The sequence below is a fragment of the Nilaparvata lugens genome, chromosome 2 (genome assembly GCF_014356525.2).
Source record: "Nilaparvata lugens isolate BPH chromosome 2, ASM1435652v1, whole genome shotgun sequence".
Lineage (NCBI taxonomy): Eukaryota > Metazoa > Arthropoda > Insecta > Hemiptera > Delphacidae > Nilaparvata > Nilaparvata lugens.
In genome coordinates, this window is record NC_052505.1 from 17,104,973 (window position 1) to 17,125,111 (window position 20,139).

Genomic DNA, 20,139 nt, shown 5'->3' on the forward strand with positions numbered 1-20,139 from the left:
CATTCTTATTGTCCTCATTTTCTACTCGCATTGTGTCCAAAAAACATGTCACTATAAGGTCATTTGAAAATAGGCTGATATTGAAATTTTTCAATATATCCTTATTCATAGTAATATGTGATAAACTTTATCACAGTCATATAAGTATGATGATTATAGGAATTGAAATTGCAAAATTGAAATCTCAGTAATAAAACAAAGACTAATAAAGTTTTATAGACTTTTAAATAGTTTCTAAGCATTTTCAGTGTTTGAAGTGAGAGTGAAAGATAACTTGAATGAAATTTTTAAATTTAATTACTCTAGAAATTATAAAATATGTTGACGGTTGACAGAACTAAAAAATGAATTCCTATTGACGAAGTTGATTTTTTAACAAAACATCTTCTTTTACAAAATACTATCTGTACAGTAGTACGTGGATAAGAATAAGTGGCTTTAGGAAGATCTATATTAAAAATCTTCCCCAAGCCACTTTTTTTTACTTTAAGTCTCTTATTTCAGTCACTTTCGAAACGAATCAGTGCCGTATGGATTTAATGTTCATTTTCCTATAAATACGTCTATGATAAAATAATTTATGAGAATGTTTAATTGCATGTGTCTGTTTTTTTTTCAATTTCTCATACTTTTTACCCAAAAAGTTGAAAATCGCTAATTGTTCTTTTGGAGGATTTAGCCTATTTGGATGATAAAAGTATCTTATCGTCAACATGTACGTAGCCAAATTATTGAAAATTAATTCAAAGTAGGTAAAATGTCGAAGTAAATATAGGCTTATCAGACTCTGATTAAGCTCATTCCTTCTTATCTCATTTACTAATCAATTAGAGCATGAAAATACATCTGAAGATTTTCTGGATTGTTTATCACAAATCCGTTCTTGTTGCTTTCTCAATATTGCACTAGAGTTGCATTTTGCTTCGATAGAATGCGAGTACATCCAGTAGTAACTTACATAAACATCAAGAATTTCAAGTGTCAACATTATAAATACGCTAGTTATTATTTATTATATTACTGTAGGTACTGTATTTAGGAAACGTGATCATAACTTTAAATTATATAACATACAAATATAAATATGATGGTATTAGTCTAATAGTAAGTGTTCAAGGTTCTTTGTTATTAACTTTAGTTGCAGAATCATCGAGTTCAATAAACCCTTTAAACTTTCTTAAACTGATCAATATTTTGAAGTGAGCATAAAATATAGTTGAATCCAAATAAGGTACAGAAAAATGGAACTTTTATTGGTAAGTTTGATTGTTCATTAGCTTTCCTTAAAGAACACTTGACTTACTTGGATATATTAATAACTATATCTTTATTTTTGTAGATTAAATTTAATTATTATTCCAGTAAATTTTGATAATCTGAGTGATCTATATTTTTGATTATTTAAGTACCGTATAGACTATATATTTGTGAAATGTTTTTTCAACAGGAATTACATATTGAAGAAGGATTTAGTGGATTAATTATTGATGTTGGACCGGGTAGGATTTATTTCAATTCCTGCCTACTGTATTATGTGGATACGGTATAAAAATGTTGGGTGTAAGATTTGGTGATCTTATATGCTAGAAGAGGGAACTCAGTTTTGTATAATAATATTGTACAGCCTACCAAAGTAAAATCACATTTCTATCCTTGTTGAAAGCTATTACCTGAATTATCTGGTAGATGTTTGCATTTTTTAACAATTATTTACGGTACTGATGTAATGAAACACTGTTGGATAAATGAATAATCTTTACTGTTGATATTGCCCTAGTCTGCCAACACATGATGTTCGGTTGAACCCACTTGTATTAGGATCACCTCTGATCATGCTAATAATGTGTTTTGAGTCTGAAGTGTATGACGAATATTAGAACATGTCAAGTGTTATTGTTCTATGTTCAGTTTTTCTAAGCTTTCAAAATAAAAATTTAGAAATGTCAACATTTTATTTTTTTTTGAAGTGAAAATCGTTGAGGAACACTTTATATGAAAAACTTAATCGATAAAATTCTGGAAATGGAGAGGTTGTTTTCAATTCTTTATAATAATGTATTGCAAAGTTGAAAATAAATGAGAAATGGAAAATCAGATATGTTACATATTTCCTCCTATTCTCATGTAGGAGCTAATTCATTTAATTGCATTCATTACATTTGATTACATTTTGATTGGATTGTCCATCGTCATCACCATCTTTCATTTTAAGTTTGGAAAATTCTTTATAACTTGGTATTTAATTGCATTGCTATAGTATATCTACCTTTTAGTTTTACTAACTTTTAGTCATTAATTATAACTGGCTGTTTCTGCAGCCAATTATTTGTTTTCTTTCTATAATATCAACATTTACTCATATCATTTTTTTTAATCTATATTTTTCTCAATTTAGTTTAATATAATATCAATTTTCATAATTTAGTTTATCGATTTCAAATTTAGCTAATTACGCCAGGCTCTCACAAACACAGGCTTTTGCCTACATGTGAGTCTCTCATAACGTAAGGGTATATATAAATGTACTGTAACTGTACTGTATTATTTGTAAATTGTGAGAATAAATTGATTTGATTTGATTTAATTTAATTCAGAAATTCTAATTTTGATTTCAGTTAAAATGAAACAGACTCATCCCACATTATCAATTCTCATGCGCTGATAAAAAATAGAATAAATTTGATAACGACAATGCAACAAATACGTTTCTCTTATCTGGTGTTTCTATTACATAAATGAAACAGTATGGTACTACGGTACACTTATACTATTTGATCATACCATCAAGACTCAAGCAGTAGTGAAGTGTGATCTCTCAAATGTATTTACAACAGTGATAATATTGTCTGAGTATTTGAGCTCACATTATCAATTTTACTTGTAAACCAAGTTGTTACAATATATATAGTATGATACTATCGCTGGTGAGTCTTCAGTTTTCACACAATGAACGCGTTGATTAATATAATATATAGATAAATATCAGCCACTGCGACATCCTTGAAATGGGGTTTATTAATTTGTGATGAATTTATTCTTCAGAATAATTATTAGCCTATTAACCTGTTATTTTCTTATTTATTATTAATATACTGATTTTAAATTTTATGAAATAATAAATATTTATTATTCAATCAAGTGCCTGAAATAATAATGTAACAAAATAATAATTAATCTACCTGAAGATAATCATTCCATAATGTTCTGCCTTTACTTGATAAAAATAATATTTCAATGCCAAATCTACGACAGACGTTGAATTTCTTAATCTGGGTTTACACCAAAGTTATTAACATTTTGTTTATGTCTTCTACATTCTATTGGATTGAACGGAACTTGACAAACACATATGTTCATCATGTGTATGATAAGTTATATTCAATCTAATAGAATAACATTTTGTTAATAACTTTGGTGTAAACGCAGCTTTACTCATTGCATTCAAGTATAATTCACAAACAACATTTATTCAATCTTGTCAAATAGAACATTAAAATGATTAAAATGATTGAAATCAGGGGTGCCCTCAGCATGTTTTGATGTCACAAGTTGCGACATGAGGCTGAATTTTGGGGGGGAATTTTGCGACATGGACCTTTGGGGGGATGGGCACCCCTGATTGAAATTATTTTAAACGCTCTTCAACTTCAGGTGGCAAAATATCAATTTAAATATAAACTAAATTTTATTTTAAATGTATACATTGTATTCTAGGTAAATTGAGGTGGGCTACGATTGGGTTCCATGTGTTGTTCCAAATAATTAAAACATGTAATATAGATAATTTTGACCAAAATTAAATAAGACAGACCTTGATTTCACAGGGTTTCTTTAATTATAATGTAGGAAAATAATTATACTCATCTTAATTACTCCTTGAATAGTAGGATTCAGGGCAACGATTTTCATGAATATTGAAAGGATCACTATATCTTACTTGAAGAACGTCAATATTGACATTACTACACTACAAGTATTCTTTATCTATATGGTTAAATGTATCTGGGGATAAATTATAGTACTCAATAAATTGTAATTTGATAATATTATTTTTCAAACAATCATTTTTATTTAATTAGATAGATAGATAGGATAGCCTGATAGATAGCCTAGCCTGATAGATAGATAGATAGATAGATAGAAAATGCCTTTATTCAATATAAATAAAAATAATAAGACTACAATCATGTTACAAAATAAACAATTAAAAATTATATAATTAAGATAATGATTGTGCTAAATAAAAAACATGAGACAAAAAACTTGACATAACCATAAAGGTTGTCTGCCAGAGTTGGTAGGCCTATTCTACAAAAACAAAAGAAATTCGAAATTTTGTGAAAACAATTATCATTGGAAACCAAATAAAGAAAAAAAATAAATAAAGAACCTGCTACATAAAGAACAAATAAATCAATAAAGCTGAACAAAATGAAATAAATACTACTATAATGCCTCAGTAATTTTCCTTTTTATATTTAATAATTACATTTTTATTTAATAAGGTACATTATAGTTCATTATTCACACAATTAAAAAAAATTAATAAATAAATTGCCTAGCCTACCTATACTAAAACTTGAGTTTGATGAAAATAATACAATAATTCACAATGAATGTATAGGATAATAAATAATAAGATACGAAAAGCATAGGCATGCCTATTTTCACTGAATAATTATATTATAGTGGATGACACATGGATGATTATAATAAATAGATGAATACTATTTTTTATTTATAACTTAAGTCATCTTTTTATAGGTGCTCTTGAAGCTACTCTTCTGCCTGGCAGTCAGCAGTGATGCGGCCAACATACTGGCAATTGTACCTTTTAAAGGAAGAAGTCATTTTATTGTGATACAACCTCTCCTTGAAGGTTTAGCCGAAAGAGGCCATAACGTAACAGTAGTCAGTACTTATCCTCGAGAAGACTCTATTCAAAATTATCACGACATTGATCTTTCTGATGAAATGGGACCTAGTGAGTTGAATCGGTTGGCTATCGATGACATCAATTCCAAATACAGATCACCCCTCAAAGGAATGCACTGGATATGGGAGCTATGTGAATCCATGTGTCACATTGCCTACAATAGTAGTAAAGTTCAAAACTTGATCAAGTCACAACAAAAATACGACTTGTTGATCACCGAGATATTCGCCTCCGATTGTTACATACCATTCGCTCATAAACTGCGTGTCCCTCTGGTATCCATATCCACGTTCTATCCGACTCCTTGGCTGAACCCCAGAATTTCGAATCCTGACAATCCATCTTACATTACACACTATGCACTACCATACACTGACAAAATGACATTCACACAACGACTCTTGAATACATTGGCAGTGGTGTATGGGAGGGTAGGGTACCACTTGCTAAGTGATTCAGCCAGCTATGACATGGGTAGAACATATTTTGGCAGTGATCTGCCGTCAATATCGGATATATCGAAGGAAACGTCACTCATACTAGTCAACAATCATCATTCGATCAGTCAAGTGCGCCCTCTTGTTCCCAATCTGATTGAGATTGGAGGCATCCATTTGAGACCTCCTCGTCCACTTCCTAAAGTAAGTATAATCATGAAGAAAAGATAACATAAGTCATAAGCGTTGTATCTTTTAATAATAGGTAACACTAATATCTGCCAATATGCTAATAAAATGCTGAGATCTGTTTTTAATATTTGCTAAAATACAAAGAAATGGGAAATTTTGAAAGTTGAATAATTTCAAGAAAAACAAATCTTTAAATAAATAAAATACTGAAATCTGTTTTTAATATATGCTAAAATACAGAGTGTTTCAAAAGAAACGGGAAATTTCGAAAGTTGAATAATTTCAAGAAAAACAAATCTTTAAATAAATAAAATACTGAGATATGTTTTTAATATCTACTAAAATACAGAGTGTTTCAAAGAAACGGGGAATTTTGAAAGTTGAATAATTTCAAGAAAAACAAATCTTTAAATAAAGTTTTTCATATCATTCAATACCGTAGTAAAAATAATGTCATTTTAGAATATATAATACCGTAACATTTATTTTTTGAAGATGACATCTTGCAGGTGTATTCCTTTTCTACGCAAACAATCCTTTAGTCTCTTCATCACATTGTCCATGGTTTGATATAACATTACAACTGGAATTTGAAATCGCTTCTTGAATCTTGGCTTTCAATTCTTCCGTTGTTGCAGAATTGAAAGCCAAGATTCGAGAAACGATTTCAAATTCCAGTTGTAATGTGTATTGAGTTATGCTATCTTCTCTCTATTCTTATTGTATTTGTATTTATGAAGTACTGTTTTATTAGGAAATTCAAAAAAATGAAATTACCTAGGGCATGTACCCTATTTTAAAATATTTTATCACTCACAACATGTTTCGACATATTAATGTCATTTTCAAGTGAGTGAATTGAATAGAAAAAAGTAAAGTAAAATTGAGTTTTAAACAAGGGGACTTTGATTTTTTAATTTCCAGGTAAACTAAATATGAGTAGCTTCGCCAAAAAATTAAAACTGTTTTATTGTACAATTTACGGTACATTATTAATAATGATAAAAAATGATAATAATTTAAATTAGTACCTCCCTAATATCACCTCCTAATTGTATCTCCCTATATTCAGTAATCTGTCAGTGAAAAATATTATTACACATACAGATCAGGTTTTTGCTGTATGTAACATTTTATTTATAGTCATTAGGTCTTAAAAGGTGAGATGATGATACGACTTCACAGTTAAAGTTGAGACCGTACAATGGGATTTGGGAATATAGTATAGTAGGCTACCGCATATTCAAAGTTTTTTGATTTGGATACTATAAATTTCACAAAAATGAAATAAATTCCTGTGATAATAATCTATGATATCATTACTTTCTGAGCCATGAGTGTCTGAAGTTGGACATTTTGTAAAATAATAATCTATATAAATAAAAATCGAGCCTTAAATTTTGACATTCAATAACTTTTTTATGTGTGCACCGAATTTGATGATTCTTTTTAGTTGTGTTCGTTATGTTCAGGACCAGGTTTATGGCCTATCAAATTTATAATCTGACTTCAGGACTCTCCTACGGTCCTTCAAAGTTTACATGTAATCCTTATGGGAGAAGATTTGTGAGTTGGCCACACACAGAAATAAAAATCAGCTGTTATAATCATTGCGTCATACAACAGCCGTCGGTAGATATAGTGAGGTCCACGTTATAATGACAGTGGATAAAGATAGGAGAATTATTCTCCTATTATATTTATCTATTATTCGCTATTATAGCGATGCTGATTCTCTGCATTAATTAATTATATTTCTACACTGTCAAAAATATAATTGGCATCGTTGTGGACCTAGAAAAGGATAGTACCACCGGCTTTGTCGAATGATAGACAAGGATAGCATTTTCAAAGTTCAGCAAATACTGTCATTATAACGTGGACATAGTAGCATTATAACGTGTCATTATAGTGTAGCATAGAGAAACAATAGCGTAGCTTATGATAGTAGACAAGAGTCTGATGCTCCATAACCGCCCATGTATGTTCTATACGCCCCGACTAAAAACAAAATGACTTTTCTGTGTTTAATCATCCAGCAGTGCGGCCTCAGGTTAAAGACTTACAAGCTCTAAAGACAATGCTTTGTTTCGAATAATTGTGTTGTCGTTGGTGTTCAGAATTGATTGATTTTTAGTAAATTATTTATTTTGCAGTTGGAAAATCATCTATATAAATAAAATGCCGCATCGTGCCTCCTCAGGTGTGCATCCAGCTAAAGTTTGTCATGAGATGCATTAAACTATTTGGCGGTACGAAGTTCGCCGGGCCAGTTAGTAAATAATAATTTTGGAACCTATCAACTGCGATTTACTTTCAAATATTTATAACATGATTTTCATAACATAAACCCAAATAATGCTGAACGATAGGTGAACAAAAAACAGTTCAGAGTAGTATAAAATTATGGGAATAAACAAGTTAGAATATGAATGTTTAAGATTGAAATGTCATATTGTGAAAAGTAGTTCTCATAAATAATTCAAATCACAAAAAAATATCAATATGATATATGATGTGGTAAAGTGCTCAATTTTGTGGGAAACTCAGTTGAACACTTCCACACAGCAGTCTCCATTTTAAGAAGATTAATAAATTATATTATGCTGATCCAAATTTGTAATTAAGTTTATGCTGATATTAAATTTATAATGTTTTATGGAATATGAAATTGAAAAATAATCTACTCAAACTGAAAAATGAAAAAATTACCAAACAGTATAAATATATCTCAATTTATATAAATAATAGACTACCTATGTATAAATACGGTATTGTGTGATATCTCACAATGTGTACAAGTAAATGAATCAAATAAATTATTATAATTTACAAAGGCTTACTAATTATTATTATGACAATAGATAAAAATCATTGTGTATGAGAATAAAATAATAGCTCTTTCATAGAATAATGATAGTTAAAAACAAAAATAACTTATTTTTATATACGGTATGGTAAATAAATTTCAAGCCGAATTAATTATAATTTGTAATAAGCCGAACCTTGAATACCAAACTTATGGAAGGCACTTTGCAATATTTCATGGTTTTTAGTACCGGTATATAGCCTACTCCTATCCTCATTTCCAACTTTTCTCGTTTTACAGGACTTACAGAATGAGTTGGATAAATCTGAGAAAGGAATAATAATATTTTCGTTTGGGAGTGTTGTGAGGGCCTCCTCATTACCAGCCTCAATTGTTGATGATTTCATCAAAGCTTTTGCAAGGATCGACCTCACTGTTCTCTGGAAATTTGAAGGCACCGTTGGGAATCTTCCCCCAAATGTGATAGTCAGGAAATGGATACCACAAATTGACGTTATAGGTAAAACAATCATCAAACAGAACTTATTTTAAAATTACAGTCGTCTTATTCAGACAGTGAATATGTTTGTTCTTTAACAGCAACTGATGGTATTAACAGAAATATGTAGGCCTATAGTTTGATGAGAAGGCTGAGAATTCTATAAAATTATATACCGTAGTCTATTATTCCATTTTTTAATTAATAATTATTTATTTTATTTTTCTACAACACTCTGATAAGCCGGCTGGCATAGTGCAGAGAGGATAATAAGAGGTTTAAATTTCATCATATATTCTTTTTTTTAAAGGAGCTATTTGAAACTTTTCATAGAATGAAGTTATCAACTTACTATTTATAAAAAATGAAAAATATTAGTAATTCTATAAAATTATATACCGTAGTCTATTATTCCATTTTTTAATTAATAATCATTTATTCTATTTTTCTATAACACTCTGATAAGCCGGCTGGCATAGTGGCCCAAAACGCTCAGTAGCCTACTTCATTAAAATGGAATAAATTCATGATAATGTAATAATAGTTTTTAGATTTTTTTTTTTTTTTTGGTTTGATGTTTAATTTGAATGTTGAGGATTTATTAATGTATCAATTATAACACAGTAATCTCATACTTACCTCAAAAATACTGTGTAGTATCCTTGAAGTTTGAAACCCTGGTAGAATTCAATACCGATAGAGTAAAATTATATCATACAGTGTGCCCGTGTCCATATAAAAACACCCGCCCACAGTACTTCAAACTCAAATACGGTTTATATCATCCTTATTTTAAGAGTTTGACAAATTTACGAGAGAATTTGAGTTTGTGCCCTAGGCCCGACATTAAACACTGGTGTGCCTTTTGAATGCTTGCTACCATCGGACTCCCCTCATGATATTATTGTATAAATAATTGAACTGTAATGAGATATTTATTTTCAATATAGCCTACTTTTGTTCCAGCTCATCCCAATGTTAAGTTGCTCATAACACATGGAGGATTAGCGAGCATAATAGAAGCTGTATCTCATGGTGTTCCAATAATCGGAATCCCAATGTTTGGGGACCAGCCTAGCAATATTCAGAGAATTGTAGGAAAGGGTGCTGGTCTCAAAATTGACTACTCAGAGATAAACGCCGAGACAGTTTACAACACCATACAACAAATATTGCTGAATCCCACGTGAGTGTGTGAATAAATAAATAAATAAATAAGTTTATTTAAGATTCATTTAAGATGTGTTTGCTTTCATTTCTCATATCTAAGGTGTTTTTGGAGTAAGTCGTTTTAAAAAAGTAAAACCCCTGGAAATAGAAAAGGAGACACAAACAAACCTCATAATGCAATCATACTCAAATTATGGAGCTCCATCCTTTCAAATACTTCATTATAGACTGCGAGACTGCCTCCTTGAAATACTGTGGGGATCCCCAAAAAAGTATGCAATGTTTAAAATGACTACAAACGCCATTATTCTGGTTTCCAAATTTGTGTGGGGAGGATAAAATCTGAATTTTCTATAAATTCAGTGGGGGGTGCGTCCATGGGTTTGAGGGAGGGCACCCATGTAGCCTAAAGGCTAGAGTAGTGCTTACTGTCTGTCAATATAAGTATAATGATCATCAGTACCAATAATTATTGAATTATAATATTAATAGGCTATTTTGTAAATTGGATTTCTACATTCATAATGTCACGTTATTATATTTTTTGACTGTGAATTGGGCTCAAACTGATTTGGTGATGAACAAGACCTATTTTTGGATTTTTTAATCTTAACTCAAATTTGGGAGAGGAATAGCACAAGTTTAATCTTATTTTTTCTCTCCCAATTATTTAAGTGAAGTGTACCCTTTGTGAAGAATAATCTGGTACCAGAGTAAATTTGTTATTAATCATGAGCTCTTTGAGCTGTGGGTGAAAAAAAATAATTAGCTCAAATTTTCTTGATTCAGTTGAGATGTTGCAGAGATCAATGAGGAATCTTCAACACATATTATTTTTCAATGATGTATTCCTGCAGGTGTGAGCCATATTCGAATGTTCAAATTTTCATAAAATGATAAATGTAACTAGTATATAGTAAATAGTGGGATCCTTAAATGAAAAGTTTCTAAGCTCTCATTTTCATAAATAAAATCAATTTTCCTCTTCTCAGTTTCATATTATGACGCATTTAAGAGTTCCCGTTATTCTGGGATCTGAGTCACTCTTTAGGTCTATATTTTCCTGTCTATAGTCTGAGAGATATTACTTTCAACACGGCTCTCACTCGAAGACAGAGAGGTCAGATATCACTGCCACCTAACAGCATTCTCCCTACTATTGTGTCAGCATCCAATAGTGCGCAGCATGCTTACTTCTCTCCACTACTCTGTCCATGCTACAACTGTGCAACGAGAAAGTCTCCCCTCTTCATGTTAGAAGTAATATCTCTCGGACTATAGTCATGTTTCATAAATTGTGGTTGGCCTACCTTTCACTGCAATTTTATTGAACAAATTATATCAAACAATTTTGCTGATATTGATTTGCAGTATGATTGTTGAAGATACGAAGTATATTGTCTAAATTCCTTCAGTCTCTTTGAAGTCCTTCAAGAAGTACGTCGTACCGTATCACATTTTGAAAGCCTTGAAAGTATTAGGTATTTGCAGTGAGCTTGAAAGTTGAGGGTGAAATCTCTAGTTTAATCCTTTCCTCAGCTTGAACATTTGGTTCAAATCACACGATTTATTTTTGTAGATATGTATTGAAAGTTGAGATCCAATTGACAACCAGAAAAACAGAGAGTTCGCAACTCATTTCAATAGTTGTTGTGATTAACAACGAACTTCAATGAAATATATCTCGTCATAATCACATCAAACCTGGTTATTTAATTATAATGACACCTTAATTATGAATTGTAATTTCTGCGAATTATAGATCACTTCCACCGGAAGTGGAATCAATATAAAATTGTAGCGATGAATGAATTGTGAAACTTATGAGATCTAATCGCGTTAAGGCTCAATTGCACAAACATTTTATGAAAGTTAACCATGATTAAGTGCTAATTAAATACTGTACGTCATCCGTTTCTCTGATTGGTTCTGGTGTGCATTTAATAATTATTTATTAGACGTTTAGGCAACTTGAAGCAGGAGTTTCTGACAAAACAAATTTCTAAATTTTCAGGTACAAATCCAACGCTGAGAAGCTTTCCAGAGTCTTCAACGATAGAGAAATGCCTCCTCTAGAAACAGCTGTTTACTGGATTGAATACGTACTCAGACATAAAGGAGCTCATCATTTGAGAAGTGGAGCTCAAAATCTATCATGGATAGAACTGTCTTCTTCTTCTTAGGGTGCCAATCCGTTACGAATGTTGGCGATCATCATAGCGATCCGTGCTTTGTTTGCAGCAATCCGGAACAGTTGTGTAGATGTTTTGTTGAACCAGGTCCTGAGGTTTTTAAGCCACGATACCCTGCGTCTTCCTGGTCCTCTTCGTCCAAAGATCTTCCCCTGCATAATTGTCTGCAGCAAACTGTATCTCTCCTCATTTCTCATGATATGACCAAGGTATTCCAACTTACGTGCCTTGATTATGTTCATCAGTTCCAGGTCCTTTTTCACCATCCTCAAAACTTCTACGTTTGTCACCCTGGCAGTCCAAGGGATTTTCATCATTCTCCTGTATAGCCACATCTCGAAAGCGTTGATCTTTTTGGTTGTGGTTTCATTGAGCGTCCAGGATTCTGCACCATAAAGGAGAACGGAGAAGACATAGCATCGCAGGAGTCTCAATTTAGTGTCAAGGGTGATGTTGTGACTTTTGAAGAAGGCACTCATGCAATTGAAGGTGGATCTTGCCTTTCCTATGCGTGCTTTTATTTCCTGTGCATTGCTCCAGTCCTCATTAATAATGGTTCCTAGATAATTGTAGTGATCAACTCTCTCAATAGCGGCTTGGTTTATGAATAGTCGGCTTCCTGTGATATTTTGTTTGCTGATTATCATAAGTTTGGTCTTATTTACATTGACTTCAAGCCCATATTGACTGCTGTGATGGGTAATTTTGTCCACCAGGGCTTGCAAGTCTTCAAGATTGTCGGCAAAAACAATGGTATCATCAGCATACCTGATGTTATTCAGTCTACATCCATTTAGCAGAATTCCCTTGTCCATGCCATCCAGGGCTTCACCGAAGATGTGCTCCGAGTAGAGGTTGAAAATAAGAGGCGAGAGTATGCAACCCTGTCGGACACCTCGCTTTATTTTTATGTAATCCGTGTGTTCTCCTTCCACTCTGAGGTTAGCGACCTGGTCCCAATAGAGGTTCCCGATTATTCTCAGATCTTTGTCATCGATACCTGCTTCATTCAGTATTTTGACCATCATTTCATGTTTTACTCGGTCAAATGCCTTTTGATAGTCAATCAGGCATGCATATACATCGCAATTCATGTCGCGGCATCTCTGAAATAAGACTTGTACTGCAAATAGTGCCTCTCTAGTGCCGACCGCCTTTATAAAGCCAAATTGAGTTGGGGATATTTGGCTCTCACACACACTATATATTCTCCTGTGGATGACCTTGAGGAACACTTTTAAGAGGTGACTCATAAGACTTATTGTGCGATACTCTTCACACTTCCGCCTTTATAAAGCCAAATTGAGTTGGGGATATTTGGCTCTCACACACACTATATATTCTCCTGTGGATGACCTTGAGGAACACTTTTAAGAGGTGACTCATAAGACTTATTGTGCGATACTCTTCACACTTCTTTGGTCTTGTTTTCTTTGGAATAGCAACAAATTCAGATTTCAGCCATTCAGATGGAATTTTTCCAGTGTTGTAGATGTTGATAGAACTGTATTGCCTGGATATCTTAGCATTCCTCATCTTTGGAACCACAACATTTTTTATAGTTTCAATCAAACTAATAAGGATTCTGGTGAAATTCATCATCAAGTAGCTCAGAATTGCAAGCCAAAAGTTGTCGTCTTATAGCTCAGAATTCCAAGCTAAAAATTTGTCAACAGCGCAAGTGACATTTTATTCATATTCATATGAGATGAAGATCCGTGATGAGTCACCATAAAAAATGTGGAGTAAAGAATTCTACTGGATGACAAGTACTGTGGTTGCTGAACTTTCTTTTCCTTAAAAACTAAACTATAATCTAGTTGCAGTCCACTCCATCTATCCAGTTACATTCTTTATTAGGAAAGAAGTACCTTCAAAATCTTTGTTATGGTATACAAATTCGGGCTAATAAACGTAACTGGTAAATATTTCCTACTTGTAGTTTGGCAGTATATTTTTGCATTACATCCATATAGTGAGATTCACTTTATATATACCGTGGAAATAATAGGATGATATAGTTGCCAATTTTCCACAGCCTTCTTAAGTATTAATAAATGAATGAATAAAAAAGGCCTTTATTCAACAAAGCTAAGAATAAAAAAATCATAAAAAACATTTCATATGCATAATTAATTATTCAAGGAAATAAGAGAACAAACTAAGCCATTCAATTTTGGCATAACCGAGAAGGTTGTCTGCCAGGAGTCGGTTATCAATATATTTGTGGAAAATTTTAAAATATTAAGAGAAAAATATACACTAAAAATAAATACGTAGGCTGTATACTGTTAACAAAATCAATAATGCCAACAATCATGAAACAATAAACTCAATAATGAATAATCAAACCTAATCAAAACAAAACTTCAATAATTAAACTGTAACACCATATTATTAAATAATTTTTTCTCATTTTCTTATCTTCAGGGCATCCCTCAAAAAAGCAACAAACCTATTCCAATCACTACCAAAGTAGATTGCTCTGATTACATTCACTGTGTAAAATCAGTGGAAATGATAGGATGGCAATGTTGTCAACTTTCTTTTTCAACCGACTTGTATCTAGTAGATAGCTGTGATTCAAATCACCCGGAATATCTCATATAATGATAAATATTGCTCATTCATGTTAATAATGATCAATTTTGTATCAGATAAGAGTAAATAATCAAGAAAATTACCATTTCATGATTCAAAAATAAATTTTCATAATTGATATTAAATATTCTGGTAGTTTATTATATTTCTTCATACCCTGCAAACAATTTGACGGAACTGGAAAGAAGAGGATGGAGTTATCTGCTTTGTCCAATGACAGACAAGGACGCAATCCTGTGTTAATCAGGTGCTGACTTTATAACATGAATCTCACTTAGTAAGTTATCCAGTATATTGCAGAAAGCTCATGGATGAATAAAAACAAAACCATTATGATTAGTCAAGATTTCATCTTTTATTTCGCTATTTACATTCTATCAGTCAGTCTCTAGCTTGCTTCAAATACAGATTTTTCTGAAAGATAAATACTCATATTCCTTCATGACATTCAAAAACATATATCTGTACATTCTAATTATTTACAGTTAGTATACCTGAATTACTATTCACAATGTCAAATCTTACACAAAAGTTATCATATATGACTAAAATATAATACAGCAGAATATATACACACAAGCATGTACAATTTACAAATAGATGTCGCTTTTATAATACTTCATCACTAGTGAAGTTCATTGTGGAAGGATTCTGTTTCAAGCAAACGATAATTCCAATTGAATCTTCAAAGAAATTATAAAATATAAAGTGGATGATTTTAGTTTGAAAAGAATTTGAATTGAACAAATTTATCAAAGCGATAAAGTTATTCTACATAGACATCGTACACACAGAGACATAAATGTGAGACAGAAAAGAAATGAAAATTTTAAAACAAACTTTAGGTCGACACATAAAAACTGATATAGTACTTGCATGGAATGTTTGACATCAGTTTCAAGAGAAAATATATAATTCAATATTCACAATGAGCAATAATTTGTATAGCAAAGGACAATACGTTGAAGATGAAATTGGAACTATCCATTGCAAGAAATAGTCTGAGAAAATATGAGAGAATTATTATCTAAATTCTAGAAACATGGGGGTGTAGTAGAATTATATTCTACATAGCCTAACTTTGTACTTTAGTCAATTTTGATGACAGAATAAAATTTATCGATAAAAAATGGCTGGAGAAGTTATTTTTAATGTAAACATAAATTTAAATTGTTAAATTTGTTGACATTTGATAACATTTATCCAATGAAGTGAGAAAGTTATTTTTTTATGAATACATAAAACCAAATTGTTAATTTAAATGAAGGAAAACTTCTCTGACATTTTAGTTTCAAATTTTCATATTATCAACATGGAAATTAAATACAAATATAACGAAAAATAATTATAATACTCTACACAAATTTACAAAACAAAATTAAAGCTACGCACCAAAGTTCATCCACTTTTAAAAATGGTAGTAGTTATTTTGCAAAACTAAAAAAGTTTGCAACTAATATGTTTTTTACACAAAGGAAAAATATTAGTACTTGTCAATTTGTACTATATCAGACTAATTTAAACTAGTTTTAATAAATTAATAGAGTTCCGTTCACATGAGCGAAAAATTCATCTTACAAGTGAATCAAAGAAGACTGAGTATTTTTAGACAGAAGCATACGAATCTATTTACAAATTATTATCCTAATTATCACAACATATAAATAGAAATGATATTCTGATACTAAACTCGATATTATCCATTCCAACTCTCATATTCTGGCTCAATTTTTAACTCTCATGTTTTGGAAGAGTTTTCTTCAATAAATTTTACTTTTTCAAGCTTTCATTACGGTATCAATTTTTTCCAATGTTTAGCCTATATGAGATCATAACAGCTGAATCAATCGCTTTTGATAATAATATTCAATTTTATTATTCATCACATCCATTCAAATGATGTGACTGACATAATAATACAATTTTCGTTAGTAAATCAATAATGATGAACTGTTTATAATCATCAGCTCAATTCCATTCCACCTTTAAAACATTTCATACAACTTTATTTTAAATTTGTTTCCTATGAGACTGAGAACTATTTGAAATTTGTTTTGTTGAATAAAATTCATTTCTATTCTATTTCAGAGAATCATTTAATGAATTCCTTGATACTGTATAAGTTAAATTTTTGGATAGCCATATTTCAATAATATAACTCCATTGCATTATTAAAGACTAAGATATCCCAGTAAAGAAAAATATTTGAAGAATAAAACATATTAAATCGAATTTTTCAAAAACAATCAAGACACGAAATGTAGCATTACTAAAATATTACAACTCATTGATAACAATAATTTTTCTATTACACAATAATGTTGGTACTTTTGCTCTGCATCAAATTCAAAGTAAGTCATACAATACACATTTACAAAACATCTATATAATACGTACATAACATACATCAATCAAGAGTTCTTCAGAATACTGATGATAAAGAGCTACAAAAACATAATATAGTTAGGTATTGGTGAGATGGAGCAATCCATTTCTCTTTTAGATGTTGGGTATAGGGATTGTGTTTGGAATTTTGTGAAATTCATAAAACAATTACTGTGATATTTAGTTGAGCGAGTATAGATTGATTCTATGTCTCAGTAGAAGAGTATACACATTCAAATACTAATCAAACCAGAATTGAAAAGCACTGATTCTATTTTCAATTTTACACGTTATTTATCAACAGGCAGGAATTCAGTTAGTTTAAACACGAAACTGCAGTCCTGCGAGTTAACTAATGAAGTGTTGAATTGAGAATACAATCAGTGTTCCACTTGCTAGTATTGTCAAATCCACACTTTAATAAACAATCTAGAGGACTCCAGTTACACCTAGGTTTCACCACTAACTGCAGACCTGAAAATTGATGATGCAATCAGCGTTCAATTACATTTTATAGTCAATTACACACTTTATATCAACATGCAGGACATCGAGACTATGAGGTTCGGAACAGGCAGTGATGCCTTAACTGTGAAAGGAAGAAGGAGTTGAACTTCAGTTGGTTTCAACAGGAAACTGCAGTCCTGCAAGTTGATTATTGAAGTGTGAAATTAACAATACAATATCACAATATGAAGAAGTCTCTCAATATTCAAATCTCAAACCAGTTTAGATCAGAATCTATCATTTCAATTCAGTTTCCACGTTTTTCAACGTGATTTAACGTTACTACTATCAGTTTATTACGTTTTTCAACGTGTTTCTATGTTAACAATCAACGTCTTCACGATGACATTAACCTACTTACAAGTAATACCGAAATTAATGCAGTTAAATGTACATAGAGACTATACAGATAGGTTGAGGAACTACTGAGTTGTGACTGGTCTAGGAGCAGCGGTGTGGTACGGTTAAGTAGGGACTCCGGGTCCATAGTGAGCGCATCTGCGCGAGCGAAGTGAGCCGCACTGGTGAAACCGTGTCCCGCACCCGCTGTCATGGCGTCAAAAACGCACCAATCCAAGTATTGGTCCGTCAGAACTGAGGTGACGTCGTTACTGAGAGTGTTCACCGCCTGACACTTGTCTACCGCCGCCTTCCAGGACATGACCTCTCCCCGCGCCGTCACGAGGTCTAACCTCTCACCAGGCGGACACCCCTGCGTACACAGTTGCAGGTTACTATCATCCTGCATGAGAGGCTCGATGAGGTCGGCCGGCAGTTTGGCTGAGAACGCCAGGTACCGTTTCACCCTGCGGATGACCACCGTCGTCTCGATGTACCTGATGTAGATCTCCACCTTCTCGGAGTTGTTCTCTGTGCTGGCGTTGATCGAAATGTGGTCCGTCTTGTAGGTACCGTCTATGAAGGAGGCGGGGAGGGGCAGATCGGCTGTTGCCTCGTACGTTCTCTCCACTGTGCACGGTGTGCTTCTGCCTTTTATTATCACCGTCACCTGAGGAAAACAGAGAAGATAAACGTTGATAACATCAGAACCACTCATAATTTGAACGAAACACAACCTTTCTTGCACTACTTTTTAATCAAAATTAAGATATAGCATTATTTATTTATACATTCACCGATACAATGTCATTTTCAATTCAATATGAACAATAATCAGAAAAGGAACAACTCGAAATTGGACAGTTATTAAGTGATGAACATAAACTATTTTTGGTCGATTCATTTGGACCTAAAATTTGGGAAGAAACAATTTTGGGCTCAAATTTTAGTAGAAATTGACCAAAGATTAGTTAAGTTGATCACTTCATAGTTACTATCCAATTTCGAGTCCAAAATGTATCATATGAACCAGAAATTTGAAATCAAAATGATTTGAAAGTGGAATCAAGGAGTAAATGGGATATAGAGACTAAAATGGTCTGAATTTCTTGTTCCATGACTTACTGCTAATTTTCATCAAGTTTTTATACTAAAATGACGACTTGCAGACTTAAGTAATTGTGAAATTATATTTTCTATATTTTTATTGTTATATTTGTACTATTTACCTTAGTACTTTAGTCTGGAACTCGTCATTCAACTACAAAAACTTGACTGAAAATGTGGTATAATAATTTTGGGCGAAGATTATAGAATTGATATATCCTGGATAATGTAACTACATTCCTCTAAACTGAATTCATGTCGAAAAAGTACCTTAATAACTCGCACTAGTAATGCCAAAAGTGAAGGACTTTAAAAGTAGAGCTATTAAAACATAGTAATAGTGTACTTTGTAAATTTCACAAAGAGACCAATTCTGTAATGTAAATGTATCATCAAAGAAGTGATTTATGAATGATGTGGTCAATTTGTTGAGGGCAGGAATGCGAAGATCAAAGCATTTTGCGCACAGGTGGACAGCGTCCGGCCATTCGATACGAAACACATATCGTGCTCTACCTGAGTATACATGCCACTATTTAAGAGTCGGTTGCCAACATTTGAGACGATGCCTATTAAAAGTAACAGCTGTTAGTTCGGTTTGTCAAGATTAAACGGTCCAGACACCAGGCCTGCCAGAATAGTCAGCTCAACTGAAAGTGAATAGCATTCAAGTTTTTTCAATCGTACTCGGATTAGAAATAATTTGTTTGAATGGAGAGTGGGAGGAGAGAATACGAGATCGTAGAGCCCCGAAAGCTAGGATGCGGATACTCTATTCTAAAGAATGTAGAGAACTATCAGGAAGATTATATGAATTGTATACCGAAGATGGACACTTTTTTAGATGCAGACTAGTTGTTTCATGAAATCAGTATTATTCTAAGGTGCGTACAGTCTTATACGCCACAAACACGCGCACTTCACTATTGATCAGATGATGCTATGCTTATTATATATCGTCGGCT

At 32.2% G+C, this 20,139-nt stretch overlaps 2 protein-coding genes across 4 annotated transcripts in view; one reads left to right on the forward strand and one right to left on the reverse strand.

The window, feature by feature from the left end:
* The first annotated feature begins 686 nt into the window (after positions 1 to 686).
* LOC111048419 (UDP-glycosyltransferase UGT5) lies at positions 687 to 13,967 on the forward strand. 2 transcript variants are annotated; one of them, XM_022334292.2, is made up of 6 exons: positions 687 to 1,256; positions 4,765 to 5,577; positions 8,675 to 8,894; positions 9,840 to 10,059; positions 12,058 to 12,201; positions 13,733 to 13,967. In XM_022334292.2, the coding sequence occupies exons 1-6, from the start codon at positions 1,242 to 1,244 to the stop codon at positions 13,842 to 13,844; spliced, it is 1,524 nt and encodes a 507-aa protein (XP_022189984.2). In that variant the 5' UTR covers positions 687 to 1,241; the 3' UTR covers positions 13,845 to 13,967. The 2 variants fall into 2 exon arrangements, with proteins under 2 accessions (XP_022189984.2, XP_022189985.2); XM_022334293.2 differs by lacking the exon at positions 687 to 1,256 and adding an exon at positions 2,772 to 2,924.
* A 1,199-nt stretch (positions 13,968 to 15,166) lies between these two features.
* The window catches only part of LOC111048420 (RGM domain family member B), a 122,250-nt gene continuing 117,277 nt past the window's right edge, over positions 15,167 to 20,139 (reverse strand). For both annotated transcript variants that reach the window (XM_022334294.2, XM_022334296.2), the window contains one exon: positions 15,167 to 18,737. In XM_022334294.2, the coding sequence (XP_022189986.1) occupies positions 18,066 to 18,737 (672 nt within the window). In that variant the 3' untranslated portion in view covers positions 15,167 to 18,065. The remainder of the gene's footprint in view (positions 18,738 to 20,139) is intronic.

Coding starts and splice junctions, on each gene's coding strand:
- LOC111048419 (XM_022334292.2), top strand. Junction 5,578..8,674: donor CTCCTCGTCCACTTCCTAAA/GTAAGTATAATC, acceptor CTCGTTTTACAG/GACTTACAGAATGAGTTGGA. Junction 12,202..13,732: donor GGAGCTCAAAATCTATCATG/GATAGAACTGTC, acceptor GTTGTAGATGTT/GATAGAACTGTATTGCCTGG.